Source organism: Ovis canadensis, chromosome 1 (genome assembly GCF_042477335.2).
Source record: "Ovis canadensis isolate MfBH-ARS-UI-01 breed Bighorn chromosome 1, ARS-UI_OviCan_v2, whole genome shotgun sequence".
Taxonomy (NCBI): Eukaryota; Metazoa; Chordata; class Mammalia; order Artiodactyla; family Bovidae; genus Ovis; species Ovis canadensis.
The window spans coordinates 157,230,389-157,247,205 of record NC_091245.1 but is presented as its reverse complement, the minus strand read 5'-3'; the positions used below and the strand labels follow the sequence as shown (position 1 = coordinate 157,247,205).

The 16,817-nt window shown below is 34.5% G+C and overlaps 1 protein-coding gene across 3 annotated transcripts in view; it reads right to left on the bottom strand.

Moving 5' to 3' along the window:
* The window catches only part of CADM2 (cell adhesion molecule 2), a 1,299,579-nt gene that overhangs the window by 123,716 nt on the left and 1,159,046 nt on the right, over nt 1-16,817 (bottom strand). For all 3 annotated transcript variants that reach the window (XM_069578719.1, XM_069578709.1, XM_069578730.1), the window contains exon 7: nt 167-345. In XM_069578719.1, the coding sequence (XP_069434820.1) occupies nt 167-345 (179 nt within the window). The remainder of the gene's footprint in view (nt 1-166; nt 346-16,817) is intronic.

Sequence of the window (16,817 nt, the reverse complement as noted above, 5' to 3'; positions counted from 1 at the left end):
AAACATATTAATTGTGAATTTTGGAGATATTTACACTTATGAGAAGTTCTGAAAGAAAATGAAAACCTGTTTACATTTGTTTATTATTCTAAAGATTTTGATAAATTTTAGCAGTTTTTCAGGTCATTCATTCTTACATGTATAATAATGTCAAAAAGGTACTCACCATGTACAATGAGAACATACTCTGCACTGCTTTGGCCAATAGTATTTGTAGCTTCACATCGGTATGTACCATTATCCGTTTTGTTGAGGAAAAGAATGTTTAGCTCCCTACCACTCACAACCATTCGGTCAGGATCTGGTAATTCTCCACCATCCTTTGTCCACAAAACAGGTTCTGGCCTATTGGATTTAAACATACATATAGATTTTTTTAAAAAAAGAAAGAAAAATATACACGAAATGTTACATATTGTGTGACTCAAATAAATCAAACAGTTTATATTTAACACCCATTTGGTGGATAGCCATGGACTTGCTAATTTCTGTTCTGTGCTGTACTTAGTCAATCAGTCGTGTTGACTCTTTGTGACCCCATGGACACACCAGGCTCCTCTGTACATGGGGATTTTCCAGGTAAGAACACTGGAGTGGGTTGCCATGCTCTTCTCCAGGGGATCTTCGCAATCCAGGGATAGAACCCAGGTGTCCCACATTGCAGGCAGATTCTTTACCATCTGAGCCACCAGGGAAGCCCTGCTAACTTCTATAAGATGCCAAAAGAACCATAATACACTCACTCAGAAGATTTGGAGATATAACAATTATAATTTAATTCTTTTCTCCTTAACGAAGGAGACATGTATTAAGGAACTAATTAGTACAGTCATTAGAGTAGTCACCAATAGACAACAGGTCCTGGGACCAGATTCTGTGGCTAAATGGCTCATACCTACTGGCTTCTGGAAGACTGTGTTTGGGCTATTGGAGCAGCCTTCCACAGAAATACCTGGAATTATACCTTTGCATTTGGGGCCGCCATAATGGCACAGCTTTGCCTGAAACCACCTGAAACTTCTCCCTCTTACATTTCTAGGGGTGTTTTCTCATCTCCCTAGAGGCTTTTTTTCCTGAAAGTTCTCTTTTTATTTCCCTTAGTTTTATTGAGATATAATTGACACATAACATTAAACTAGTTTAAAGTGCACAGAATAATGATTTGATATATATATAAATGTTGAAACGTGATTGCCACAATCAATTTACTTAATACCCATCACCTCACATAGTTATATTTTTTTCTTTTGATGAGAACTTTTAAGATCTACTCTCTTAATGCCTTTTATGATCAAATATTATTAATTATGGTCAGCATACTATACATTATATCCTCAGAATTTATCTTATAATTGGAATTTTGTACCTTTAAACCATCTTCACCCATTTCCCCTACCCCTACCCATGCCTCCAGCCACTTTTATTCAACATTGTACTGGGATTCCTAGCCATAGCACTTAAGCAGGAAAACAATCAAGTTGAAAATGAAGAAGTAAAATGAAGAAGTAAAACTGTCTTCATTTGAAGATGACATGAGAACATATATTAGAGAAGGAAACGTAACCCATTCTAGTATTCTTGCCTGGAGAATCTCATGCACAGAGGAGTCTGGTGGGCTATAATGGGGTCACAAAGACTTAGACATGACTTAGCAACTAAACACAGGAAACTCGAATAATTCCACTGAAAGAACCGCTAAAACTAATAAATGAATTTAAAGTTACAAATACAAAATTAATATTCAAAAATCAATTAAATTTATAAACACTATCAATGAAACATTGGAAACAGAAATTAAGAAAACAACCTATTTTACAATTGCATCAAAAAGAATAAAATACTTACAAAGAAAACTTGACCAAGAAAGTGAAAGATCTGTGCACTGAAAACTATAAGATATTAATGAAAGAAACCGAAGAGGACAAATAAATAGAGAAATAATCTGTGTTCATAGATTGAAAGAATTAATATTAAAAGTTCACAGTACCCTAAGCAATCTGCAAATTTAATGTAATCTTTATCAAAGTTCTAATGGCAACTTTTCATATAAAAATGACAATCTTAAAATATGTACAGAAAAACAAAAAGCCCCAAATAGGCAAGTAATCTTAAGAAAGGGGAAAAAAGCTAGAGGTTTCACACTTGCTGATTTCAAATGATATTTCAAAGAGACAGTAATTAAAATAGTATGATATCGGCAAAAATACAGACCCATAGATCAACGGAATAGAAAATTCAAAAATAAACTCACCCATATATGGTCATTTAATTGTTTACAAAGGAAGCAGGAATACACTATGCAAAAAGGGCAGTCTCTTTGGTAAATGGGGCTGGAAAAACTGAATGGCCACATGCAAAAAGTAAAACTGGGCCTCTGTTTTACATCGTAAAAGTCAACTCAAAATGTGTTAAACACTTGAATGTAAAACTGGAAACCTAAAACAGGAAAGAAGCTCCTTGACATTGATCTTGGTGATGATTTTTCTTGGATTTAACACCAAAAGCAAGGGCAACGAAAATTAAAAAAATAAACATATAGGAACACTTTAAATTACAAATCTTCAGCATAGCAAAAGAAACCACTTAAAAAATGAAAAGCAAACTATGGAAAGAGGGAAGTTATTTGCAACTATTATGTGTAGGTAAATAGGATAAAGAGTAAATATTCAAAATAAAGAAATAACTTACACAAGTCAATAACAAAAAATGACCTGATTAAAAATAGAGAATCGGGAGATATTTTTCCAAAGAAAGCATACAAATGGACAACAGGTACATGGAGAAATGTGAATCATCATTAATAACCAGGGAAATGCAAATCAAAGCCTGACGGAGATAACACTTCAATCTACTAGAATGGCTATCTTCATAAAAATAAATAATAACTGTTGAGGAGGATATGGGAAAAGGAAACCCTCCTAAATCATTAGTGGGAATATAAATTGGTGCAGCCACTATAACAATTAGTAAGGGGGTTCCTCAGGGGCTTCCCTGGTGGTTCATTGGTAAAGAATCTGCCTGCCAATGCAGGAGATGTGGGTTCAGTCCCTGGTCAGAAACATCTCCTGGGGAAGGAAGTGGCAAACCACTCCAGTATTCTTGCCTGGGAAATCCCGGGTGCAGAGGAGCCTGGTGGGCTATAGTTTATGGGACTGCAAAAGAAGATGGACAACACTTAGTGACTAAGCAACAAAACAGGAGATTCATCAAAAAATTAAAGATAGAACTACCATATGATCCACTGATTCTATTTGTTGGTATATATCCAAAGGAAAAGAAATCACTATTTTAAAGAGGTATCTGTACTTATATGCATTTTAGCACTATTCACAATAGCCAAGTCATAGACCCAACTGAACTTTTCACTGGCAAGTGAATGAATAAAGAAATTACAGGGGACAGGGAGGCCCCTAAGTGCAAAATAAAAGATACTTGAGTAGTTACAAAAAGAAAGAAAATAAATTACAAGGAATGGAATATTATTCAGTCATTCATAAAGAAATAAATTCCGACCCTTGTAACAATATGGATTAAACTTAAGGGGATTATACTAAGTGAAAAAGTCAGAGAGAGAAAGACAGCTACTATATTACTTCATTTATGTGTGGAATCTAAAAAACCTGAGCTCATAAAAATGGACAGTTCTCCTTTAATCAAATACTTGCAAAGAATTCTCAAAACCTGCTTTTGGGAAGAAAGGATAAATGAATCATGAATCTCTGTCTTCAAAGATTTCATTCTTACATAATTACTAATCATAGAAATAATTATTAGTATCTATCACTATGTTTGATAATGGTAGTTATCCTAATTACTTTACGTAGTTTCTATAATCCTCATAAGAACAAAGTTTTTAAAAAATGTAATGCAGATACTAATATAGAACATTAGAGATGCACTCAGACCCTCGTCTGACTGCACAATCAATGCTTTGTCCACTATCCCTTGTATTCTAACATGATGAATATTTTCCTAGTTCTTCTATGTTAAAATTTTCAACTTTAAACATGATTTTATCTTACCATTGGAAGTTATTTTCAAAAAAGCTTTAAATATTTATTTTGGTGAAAAACTGAACTTCTGTTTTGTTGTTGCAAATATATTTATTAATAGAACATAGGTCTTGATTGTGGTGCCTATGACCCTGGCAGCTTTTCTAAGATGAAGAATATTTTTTCATTCTGCAAACTTTCACAAAAAAGACAAAAGTTGTAAAACAATTAGTAATAAATGTTGTAAATTGTATCAAAATAAGCAGATCAGCAATGTGATGAAAAATCACTTACTCTTTTAGTAAAAACTTCTCCGAAAATGTTAGAATAATACACTAATTTATGTCATCATCCAGTTATATATACAACTTATTCTGATAGCATCTTTAATAAAAGTCAAACCTTAATACTTCTCAACTTTCTTTATATATCCCACATTTTATTGTTGCTGTTTTAGTTTACTAATTCTTATTTTAAAACTGACAAATGGGATAATCTTGAACCATTCTCATCCTTAACATTCTTTGAAGAAAAAAGCTGGCACAATAAAATTATGACACTGCATATAACAAATAACTAAAACTGTGTCCTTTCTACAAAGCCACATAAGACCAACATTAAAATAATGGTTACATTAAGGATAATTTGAATTTTAGAAAATTAATCTTTAAAATACTGCTCAACAGAACTATTTTATATTAAGAGGCAATGTTTTGTTAATGTATAAGTTAGGATTTTTAAACACACTGATAATTGTACACACATACCTATGCATTTCCATAAATAAATTATACTCCCCAAATCCAAACTGTCATCATTTTTTCTCTGTTAATGTTTGTAAGCTTAAAGTCACATCTAAAACATATTGGCCTGTAAATATGTAATTAAATTTAGATATATATTTAAATTTGTGTATAAAATAAAGATCTAGAAAAATTATTCATTGTTGCTATTTAAAATTTTTCTTCTAAAAAAGATAATTCTCCCTTTTAGGAAATAATGAACAAACACCTGGACAAATAGTTCCAGGAGATTCTAGCAGTATAAGTCACTGCTGACACCGAACATTACAGGATTCTCTATCATACACTGTATCATAAATCTTCAAGGTGGCAAAAGAAAGTTAACACCATAAAATGAAATTTTAACAAAATGGAAGTTAGAGTTTATGCATCAGTTAAAAATAGCCTACACATATTTGAATTAGTACTTAAAATGGTCAAGCTACTTAATATCACCATAAAAATATTAAGTGATTTAGCAAGTCTTGATACAATTTGTGTTTCATCTTAATAAAAAGGACCCCTAGGCTTTCTCTAATTGGAACCTAGAAATGATTGAGTTTCTTGCTGCAAAGGAATAAAAATCTTCCCTGCTGTTCAGGCAACCAAAGGAGATCATTTAAAAAGTGGTTCTAGTCTACAGTTACTCTGGGATAAGGCTGAGAAAGAATAGGAGCCAGACACCAGGAGTCACAGGACGGTGACAGAGCATCAGGCATCAGATAACACTGTGTAACTCCACACATATAACCCCACAGCAAGAATATTAACATCCTCAATCTGGAGAGTTGCCCCTTTCAAAGCAATTAACTTTCAATTAAAAGTTGAAATTTTTCATATGAGATAAAATTAGAACTATGTTCTGTCTACCAAATCTATAAGGCTCAAAAGATGTTTGTTTTTCTTCTACCCCTAAAGATAGCTGTGTAGCAGTTTCTTCCTTGGGCAAGAAGAAAAACAGCAAGAAAATTAATTTTTTTAAAAAGGAACCAAATATGATTGTATATTTACTATATTGTATTCTAAAGTCTTATTAACTTGCTTTTACTTCAACAGACTTAAAAAAAAATCTTTTATTAATTCACTATTTTGTTTTCTAGATATTTAAGATTGCCAGGAGAAATATCAGTTACCTCAGATATGCAGATGACACCACCCTTATGGCAGAAAGTGAAGAGGAACTAAAAAGCCTCTTGATGAAAGTGAAAGAGGAGAGTGAAAAAGTTGGCTTAAAGCTCAACATTCAGAAAACAAAGAGCATGGCAAGAGGTCCTATCACTTCATGGCAAATACATGGGGAAACAGTGGAAACAATGTCAGCCTTTATTTTTTGGGGCTCCAAAATCACTGCAGATGGTGATTGCAGCTATGAAATTAAAAGACGCTTACTCCTTGGAAGGAAAGTTATGACCAACCTAGATAGCATATTTAAAAGCAGAGACATTACTTTGCCAACAAAGATCCGTCTAGTCAAGGCTATGGTTTTTCCTGTGGTCATGTATGGATGTGAGAGTTGGACTGAAAACTGAGCGCTGAAGAATCGATGCTTTTGAACTGTTGTGTTGGAGAAGACTCTTGAGAGTCCCTTGGAGTGCAAGGAGATCCAACCAGTCCATCCTAAAGGAGACCAGTCCTGGGTGTTCATTGGAAAGACTGATGTGGGGGCTGAAGCTCCAGTACTTTGGCCACCTCATGAGAAGAGTTGACTCATTGGGAAAGACCCTGATGCTGGGAGGGATTGGGGGCAGGAGGAGAAGGGGACGACAGAGGATGAGATGGCTGGATGGTATCACCGATTCAATGCACATGAGTTTGGGTGAACTCCGGGAGCTGATGATTGACAGGGAGGTCTAGCGTGCTGCAATTCATGGGGTCACAAAGAGTCGGACACGACTGAGGGACTGAACTGAACTGAACTGAATAGGAGAATCTCATATCTTTAACAATTCCTTATTTATAAATTAGTGTTGGAAGGAATTGCCACAACTTTCTCAGACTATTGGTTTATTTAAAATTTGACCTTGATATAAACATGATTACTAATATCCACCCAAACTCTTGAGGAAGTCATTCAGATATTTTTTCTGTAAAGTTAGGCCACAGTAACAATCCCTCTAACTCTCCCAACAGTACATGAACTCATTCACTCCCTAGGTATTGATGAGAATACCTATTGCTGAGACTATTGATGAGTTTTGCCTTCAAAGCTCTCATTTTCCCCTTTAATGCTCAAGAAGAATAAAGAATAAGCAGTTCAGTTATAGAAATATCCGTCCCATAATACAGATTTTCTAAGAAAAGAATTTTAATATCCTTATAGATTTGGACGGAGGGTGGAGTCTTCCTTGGTAACTAAGTGGTAAAGAGTCTGCAGGCCAGTGCAGGAGACATGGGTTCAATCTCTGATCCAGGAAGATTCCATATGCCACGGAGCAGAGCAGCTGCACCCTGCACCACGACTACTATGCTTGTTCTCTAGAGCCCAGGAGCCACAACTACTGAGCCCATGTGCCACGACATCTGAAGTCTGTGCACCCTAAACCCCATGTCCTGCAAAAGAAGGAGTCCCACACATTGCAACTAAAAGGTGATTCTCTGCAATCACCACAACTAGAGAAAGCCCACGCAGCAATGAAGACCCAGTAAAATAAAAAACAAAAATTTAAGAAGTGGATAGTAGTAAAATATCTTCCGATTTTGGAATGGATATATGCTCTGGTGTCTTCTTTTTCCCGAATGGCTACATCCCCCTTGAATTCTGCAGTGACTTTTCCTCCAAAAGCACAGTGCATGTCGGGTTCTAATTTAAAAATTAATCCTATAAAAATTAACTTACTTTTTCTAGATGAAAGCCAAAACAAACAAACAAACAAAAAGTCACTGTAATAGCATACAAGTAAATGTCTTGTTCTGGTTCAAAGAAAAGGAAAGAAGTTACATACTATAATTACATATATCTTGTACTTCCTTTAATATAAGACAAAACATGAATGCATAGTTAATAACTTGGGACTTTATGCACTTTTATGGCACACGAAGATGACTGATGTTTTTATTTCAGTTTAGAAATTCCACTGGTGGCAGTAAATGTGATTGAAGCTTCCATAATCTGGGTTTTATTTTTAACCCTCTAATTCTTATCATATTTTTACCCTAATGAAAAAGAAGGTAGTGAGAGTTATATAAACATCTTGATTCTTTTTTTTTCTGTTTTAAATAAACTTTTTAGTCAAGAAATTATACCACAGAGTCTGTTATCAAAACCGTAGCATCATGCTATCAATTTTTTAGAGAACTGGAAGGAGAGAAATTAAATGCAAATTAATCAACAAGTGGGTTTGAAATCAGGTTCAAGTTTAGAATTTTAATTTTATTGGGTTCCTATAGGGAGTATTCTGAGAAAAATCTAGCCCAGATAATCTCTGTTGAGTACATGGAGATTACATTCATAAACCACAGTCAAACTATGTCAACCAAGTGAAGAGAAAAACAAAAAGAAAATATGAAAACAGAAGCTGGGGTTGCTTCCTCCTTTTTTAAAATTTAAAATATAAACACAAAGGAAGTTCAAGGAGTAGCCTTTCTTGAAGCTGTGAAACTAATTCAAGCTATAATTTTATAGTGAGTCTTAGTTTTAGGCAAAGGACATGGTATATAAACTAAGAGACTGAAAAGGATTACTTTGGAGTTATTCATTATGTTGATCATTTCAAAGTTAAAGATACATAAAGAGTTATTTTGTTACTGAGGATCAAACAAGGTATTTCTGACATAGTTTGTAAGTAACTTTTTATATTTATTCAAAGGCATATTCTTAATTATTGTAAAATATAGATCTAGGCCTTTGGAGAATACATCAAGCTGTGATTTTTCCTCAGATTTGATTGTTGTGCAACTTAATCATAATGAAATTTGTTTTCTTTTTTTTTCTGATATTGATTTTATACTTTTCATGGGAGCAATTCTTAAAACATCAAACAACTTTTCCTATTAGCCAACTTAACTTTGAATGTTTTACTTGTCACGATTGAGGTTTATTTAAAAACATGATCGATTAAACACTTATGTGTCTGTCTTTATAGATATGGTTTTGCTTAAGGCAAAACAAAACTTCAGACATGCTTATAGTAATCTTCAATGAGTCTTGAAGGGTTTAATTACCAGAAAATATCCTATTCTTACACTTACATCCTAACACACATAAGAAATCAATGAATATTTTTGTTGTTCTTAATTTAAATTTTCCTACATATTTTTGACTAGTTACTTCATAAGTTTGCACAATTATTATCTAATAAAGATCCATAAACAAGTCAGTGCAAGTTTTAAACCAGGAATTATGAGGGATATAAGGAAAATAAAATAATATCTGTTCTCTATGATTTACATTTTGGTAGTTTATATAAGATATATATAATCAAGCATAATATTTGGCAGGTTATATAAGTGGCAAAAATGAGTTATAAAACACAATAAAGAATCATCATATCTGTATTAACAGCACTGTACTGCAACAGGCTTTATGAAAGATATAGCTAGCTCTTGATTCATGTCTTAAATTATAGCAGGATTTTAAGTGTTAAAAATGAAAGATGCCAACTCAAGAGCAGTCAGAATCCAGGGGCCATACTGTTGAAGAGATGAATTTAAATGTCATGAATTCCAGGAAAGAGTATAGAGTTAATAGGTGATATTGTTATAGGCTAAGATAACAAATTAAGAAAGGGCAAAATTAAAAGTGCTTGATGTAATGACTGAGTTGGAAGTAATAAAATCAAAAGCCGAGATGTAAGTTGATATTAAGGAATAGGATCAAATATGCTAAGAAGCTTAGTCCAAGGCGAAGTTAATATGATATAAAGCTAAACATGAAAAATTATTATTTTAGTATTAGACCAGAAGACTGATGGTGCCGCTAACATGAGAGACAAAATGAAATATGATAGAGAAAATCTGGTCATAAAGAGGAGGGTGAAAAAAGGCAAAGAAACAGAAAAGTTTGGACTAGAAATGTGCAGGTTAAAAACACAATACATTTAGAATGGTACGTTAGTTAGCCTGGCACTCAACCCTGGCTTTGGGTATCATGTGAAAAATCCAGATATTCATTAAAAATAAAAATACTTTGTTAAGGCTTTTAAGAAGTAAATATTTCTGATAGGAGATATCTATGTTATTAAATAATATATCTGATAAAATTATTAATTTCTTTAAAAATATCAGTGTGAAATATCAGAAAAAGAAAAATTCAATGCAGAGCCAGTATACAGAGTTCTGAAGATAGAAAACAAAGTTTTACATAATTTTGGAATAATAATAAAGGAAAACACACAATAATAGGATAAAATAGGAGAGCCCTTGGGAAAATAAACATAACTTTTTGGAACCAGAAAATATATGGTGTAAATGAAAAGACATTTGAGAAATCAGTGAACTAAAATGGACTGGAAAGGGTGAATTTAATTCAGATGACCATTATATCTACTACTGTGGGTAAGAATCCCTTAGAAGAAATGGAGTAGCCCTAAAGTCAACAGAAGAGTCCAAAATGCAGTACTTGAGTGCAATCTCATAAATGACAGAATGAGCTCTGCTCATTTCCAAGGCAAACCATGAAATATAAGAGAAATCCAAATCTATGCCCCAACCACTAATGCTGAAGAAGCTGAAGTTGAATAGTTCTATGAAGACTTACAAGACTTTCTAGAACTAACACCCAAAAAAGATGTCCTTTTCATTATAGGAGACTGGAAAGAAAAGTAGGAAGTCAAGAGATGCCTGGAGTAACAGGCAAGTTTGGCCTAGGAGTACAAAATGAATCAGGGCAAAGGCTAACATAATTTTACCAAGAGAACACACTGGTCATAGCAAACACCCTCTTCCAATAGCACAAGAGATGACTTTACACATGGACATCACCAGAGCGTCAGTACTGAATTCTGATTGATTATATTCTTTGCAGCTGAAGATGGAGAAGCTCTATACAGTCAGAAAAAATAAAACCGGGAGCTGACTGTGGCTCAGATCATGAATGCTTTATTGCAAAATCAGACTTAAATTGAAGAAAGTAAGGAAAACCACTAGACCAATCAGGTATGACCTAAATCAAATCCCTTACAGTTATACAGTGGAAGTGAGAAATAGATTCAAGGGATTAGATTTGATAGACAGAGTGCCCGAAGAACTACAGAAAGAGGTTCCTGACATTATACAGGAGGCAGTGATCAAAAGCATCCTCAAGAAAAAGAAATGCAAAAAGGCAAAATGGTTGTCTGAGGAGGCCTTACAAATAACTGGCAAGAGAAGAGAAGCTAACAGCAAATGAGAAAAGGAAGGATATATCCATCTGAATGCAGAGTCCCAAAGAATGTCAAAGAGAGATAAGAAAGCCTTCCTCAATGATCAACGCAAAGAAATAGAGGAAAACAATAGAATAAGAAAGACTAGAGATCTCTTCAAGAAAATTAGACATACCAAGGAAGCATTTCATGCAAAAATGGGCACAATAAAGGACAGAAACAGAATGGATCTAACAGAAGCCAAAAATATTAAGAAAAGGTGGCAAGAATACACAGAAGAACTATACAAAAAAGATGTTAATGACCCAGATAACCACAATGGTGTGATCACTCCCCTAGAGCCAGATATCCAGGAGTCTGATGTTAAGTGGGCTTTAGGGAGCATCACTAAAAACAGATTTAGTGGAGGTGATGGAATTTCAGCTGAGCTATTTCAAGACCTAAAAGATAATGCTATTAAAGTGCTGCACTCAATATGTCAGCAAATTTGAAAAACTCAGCAGTGGTCACAGGACTGGAAAAGATCAATTTTCATTCCAATCCCAAAGAAAGGCAATGCCAAAGAATGCCCAAACTACTCCACAATTGCACTCGTTTCACATGCCAGCAAAGTAATAGTCAAAATTTTCCAAGCCAAGATTCAACAGCATGTGAACCATGAACTTCCAGATATTCAAGCTGGATTTAGAAAAGGGAGAGGAATCAGAGATCAAATTGCCGACATCCAGTCAATCATCAAAAAAGCAAGAGAGTTCCAGAAACATCTATTTCTGCTTTATTGACTATGACAAAGTCTTTGACTGCGTAGATCACAACAAACTGTGGGAAATTCCTAAGGAGATGGGAATGCCAGACCACCTGACCTGCCTCCTGAGAAAGCTACATGCAGGTCAAGAAGCAACAGTTAGAACCAGACATGAAACAATGGATTGATTTCAAATGGGGAAAGGAGTATGTCGAGGTTGTATATAGTCACCCGACTTATTTAACTTATATGCAGAATATATCATGTGAAATGCTGGGCTGGATCTAGCACAACCTGGAATCAAGATTGCCAGGAGAAATAGCAATAACCTTAGATACGCAGATGACACCACCCTTATGGCAGAAAGCAAAGAAGAACTGAAGAGCTTCCTGATGAAAGTGAAAGAGGAGAGTGAAAAAGCTGACTTAAAACACAACATTCAAAAAACTAAGATCATGGCACCCAGTTCCATCATTTCATGACAAATAGATGGGAAAACAATGAAAACAGTGACAGACTTTATTTTGGGGGGGCTCCAAAATCGCTTCAGATGGTAATTGTAGCCATGAAATTAAAAGATGCCTGCTCCTTAGGAAAAAAGCTATGACCAACCTAGACAGCATATTAAAAAGCATAGACTTTACTTTGCCAACAAAGGTCCATCTAGTCAAAGCTATGGTTTTTCCAGTAGTCATTTATGGATGTGAGAGTTGGACCATAAAGAAAGCTGAGTGCCAAAGAATTGATGCTTTTAAACTGTGGTGTTGGAGAAGACTCTTGAGAGTCCCTTGGACTGCAAGGAGATCTAACCAGTCAATCCTCAAGGAAATTGGTCCTGAATATTCATTGGAAAGCCTGATGCTGAAGCTGAAGCTCCAATACTTTGGCCACATGATGCAAAGAACCGGCGCATCGGAAAAACCCTGATTCTGGGAAAGATTGAAGGCAAGGGAAGGCGATAACAGAGAATGAGATGGTTGGGTGCTATCACCGACTTCATGGACATGAGTTTGAACAAGCTCTGGGAGTTGGTGGTGGACAGGGCAGTCTGGTGTTCTGCAGTCCATGGGGTCTCAAAGAGTCAGACACAACTGAGCAACTAAATAACTGAATGAAAAGAGAGGAGAAACTCTCTTTATGGAGTCTAATCTGTATCATAAGAACAATTCTAGTCCTAAATAGGAAAAAAATAACAATGCAAGACAGCCCAACTAATCAAATAAATGACAAACTAGCAAAACAAACCAGATTGGAAACAAACACTTAGAGCAGAAAGGAAAAGCTGATGATTTCATTTGTTATTTTGTTGTTTAGTTGTAAGTCCTGGCTGACTCTTTGTGAACACATGGACTGCATCCTGCCAGGCTCCATGTCCATGGAATTTTCCACCCATGAATACTAGGGTGGGTTGCTATTTCCTTTTCTAGGGTATCTTCCTGGCCCAAGGATTGAACCTGGATCTCTTATGTCTCCTGCTTTGGCAAAAGGATTTTCTATCACTAGCACCATATGAGAAAAGCTAAATTCAGTGCTAGAAGAAAGTTAAGAAATGCATATCTATCCAGCAATAAGGGAATGAGAAATTGGAAATTTGAGCATAGGGCAGGACTGGAGTATTTTATAGAGAGATTGGAGCCAAGCAAGTGTCCAAGCTGAGGAAAGAACACAAAAGAGCAGATTTACCAGATACATTAGAATACTTTTATTTAGGAAATGAGAAAAGAGAGAATGAAATCCAGTATGTCTGAGAGAAGTCAAAAGAAACTAATATCATAGGAACAAAAAAGAATTTCTTTAAAGATTCATTGACCTACATACTTACATTTAAATCACATCCAATATCTTGACCTCTCAGTTCCCCAAACTTCTCATTTTCAATAATCTTTTGTTAGCACTACTCAGCCATAACCCCACACTAAACTTCATCATTATCATTTCTTCACTTTCTTGTTTATTTCAGTTTTTTTCAATCTCAACCTCCCATTTTTCAGCTCACTATTCAGCTCATCATCAAAGCCTCCAATCCTAAATAGTGAGCCCACCGTTTACCTTTATTTTCTGATCCCTTGCTAATTTTACCTTTCATTAGTATTACTACGCTATTAATACTTTTTTTTCCCTTTCCCATCCATGGTAGTTAACTGGGTAATTATCAGCCCTAATGAACCCAACTTTTCTATCTTCTCTGTCAGAACATCTAAACTAATTGGAAAAAAAAAATAATGAAAAGGTGAATGGCTTGTTTTAAAAATACTGTTCTTGAAATTATCATGGAAGAATGCACACGAAGAGCAATGAAAGGCGATTTTAAAGCAAACTAAATTTCATTACTGGGTCTTTGAGAATTTCATGACTAAAAAAATAGTTTTGTTTTTCAGATAGGTGCAAATATGCCTCAAGAATTATCATAAATGATTGAAATATTATATCTACACCTTTCTGCCTTTTCTAACTCTTTAACATAATATTTTAAATATTTATTTTTTCAAAATCTATATTTTGATACAGCTGGTATCATCAACTGTTAAGTTGGCTCTGTCCTAACATTTCAAATATTTAGGGCTGGATTAGTACAGTAAGCGAAGAGGGGAAAAAATGAAAAAAAAATGACTTGAAATTACACAGTTAAAGAAAATTATTTAACTGCTTCTCCTTAAAATATGTAAATTTCCATTGTACTTCTAGCTTGTTGAAGTTATTTGCATCTCATTTAATAAATATATCCTTGTGTATTTGTGTGTGTGTGTGTGAGAGAGAGAGAGGGAGAAAGAGTAAAAGGGTTCTGTCCTTTCTTCTTCATTGGTCTCTACTCTCTTGATTTTAGACATCTCTGGGTGTGTTCTTCAATCTCTTGCTGTTTCTTGCTCAGAATAAACATGATATTTCCCATACTTGAAAAATTCTTTTCTATGAAAAGCAATTTTTTCCCTTCTACGGCAGTTTGAGAATCCCAGTGATTCCTGTTGAAAGGATCAACAATGAAGTCCCCTCTCAAATATCATCATCGGTACTTCTGCCTGATAGGGTCAAAGGTGTTTAATGCAGTGACGAATGAAGTTGGTTTGAAGCAGAAAATCCAGCCTGCTTGTTTCATTAAATTGCAAGTTGAAAGTCTGGTTCTGAATGTATCTACTCATGTAAATTCTGGAAATCAATGATTGTACTAGTATAGTGTCAAGTAGGAGGAGTATCATTACATTAAAGATTCAGTGTAAATGGGACAATATCATCAATGTTAACTTCATCATTAGACTTAAAATCTCAAGAGAAAATATAAAATGGATTTCTTCCATCCTGATTAATCTGAGCACATGCTACTTAATTCTGATTTTTTAAGGTACTTCTTGCCTACAAGTTTAAAAGCTTGCAGTAGAAATAGAAAATAACCTATATGCAAGAGGTAAGTGCTCTTTAAGACAACTTGAAAATAATGGCATTTTTTTAGAGTGCCTGTGAAATCCTGGACCACTTTTTACTGATAAGGTAGTGTTCGCTGATAATTATTGTAACACTTTTGAGAAACAGAGAATTCACAGTATAAACTGTATAATTCCAGACAATTTGTGGCACAACAAATAAAAGATTATCCCCAGAAAAGATAAGGTTGCTATGATCCCGAAGAAGTGACAGATTTTAGCACTGAAGGAAAAATATTCAAATTTGTGACAAATGCTTAAGCTAATCTCTCAAGGACTTTATGCTAAAGCAAAACAATTACCGATCCCTTATCTACACTTAACATTTTTTCCCCCGCTTTGGTAAACACAGAATATTAATTCCTGGTTAAAAGATCAAGAAATCTTAAGTAAACATTCATTCCCTCATCCAAACAATAATAAGACCCTCTGTGTATGTATATTAAGCTTAAAATCACTATGATATTTTTTTAATATTTTCTTAAGAAAATATTCAATGTCTTTGAAAATTAGTAATTCCTAGAAACTTCCTTTGACTAAGACAGACTTTGGAACATTTTCAGGTTGTTTAAATCAAGAACTTATGAGTCTGAGTTTCTCAGAATCTGTCACTTTCTCAACCTGTGTACATTATAAAATCAATTTGATACCATATGAAATGTATCTATAAGCATTCTATTCAGCCAGATGTATGAAAATTATTCAGATTAAAGGGCATGTTGCAATAAGAGGGTCCTATTTTTCATATAAGAGTTACTTTACAATCCATTACTTTCACTACTATAAAATTGTGTTAATTGACCTTATAAGATCTAATACTTATGTTAAACACTGTGTCACCATTACAGAACTGCTTCTGCTCCATGACTTATTTCTTTGCTAATATTAAAACCAATGGTCTTGGAAAAGTAAAAGTGCACATCATTTATCTGGTAACTGGGGAATTAAATCCTCCATGTAAGTAAATGCTGGAGATAATTGAAATTTAAGATGAAAACATTTGCAAGTATATTTTAATCATTTGAATGAAATCCTTCTCAAAGGATGGAATTTTTCTGCATTATTAATCACAACATACTTAGTGCCATTCAGTTGGTTTTTTGGAGCTAAGATCTCTTCAGTTAGAACACACATTTTTGTGTACTGATAGTTTTAGAGGAGCTAAAGTGATCAGGATTTAGCTTGTTCTTTTCCTGAATGTCCCCAAGACCCAGTTTCACCAGTTAGGGTTAACTTAACATTTTTCAAATCCTACAGGAAAAAATATATTTTACAGCTTTACATGATGCATAAGCATACGTACAAGAAATAAAAGCGTGTTCTTTTCCTATTCTATTTCATTCATATTTTTCTGTAATAGCTTATGGAAAAACCCAAACAAACTTTTTGGCCAGCTCAATATTATTTTTCCATTGTATTTTGGCTTTTAAAAAGGATTTTTAGGCTTCCCTGGTGGCACCAGTGGTAAAGAATCCACCTGCCAATGCAGGAAACACAAGAGACATGAGTTCAATCCCTGGGTCAAGAAGATCCCCTGGAGTAGGAAATGGCAACCCACTCCAGTATTCTTGCCTGGAAAGTTC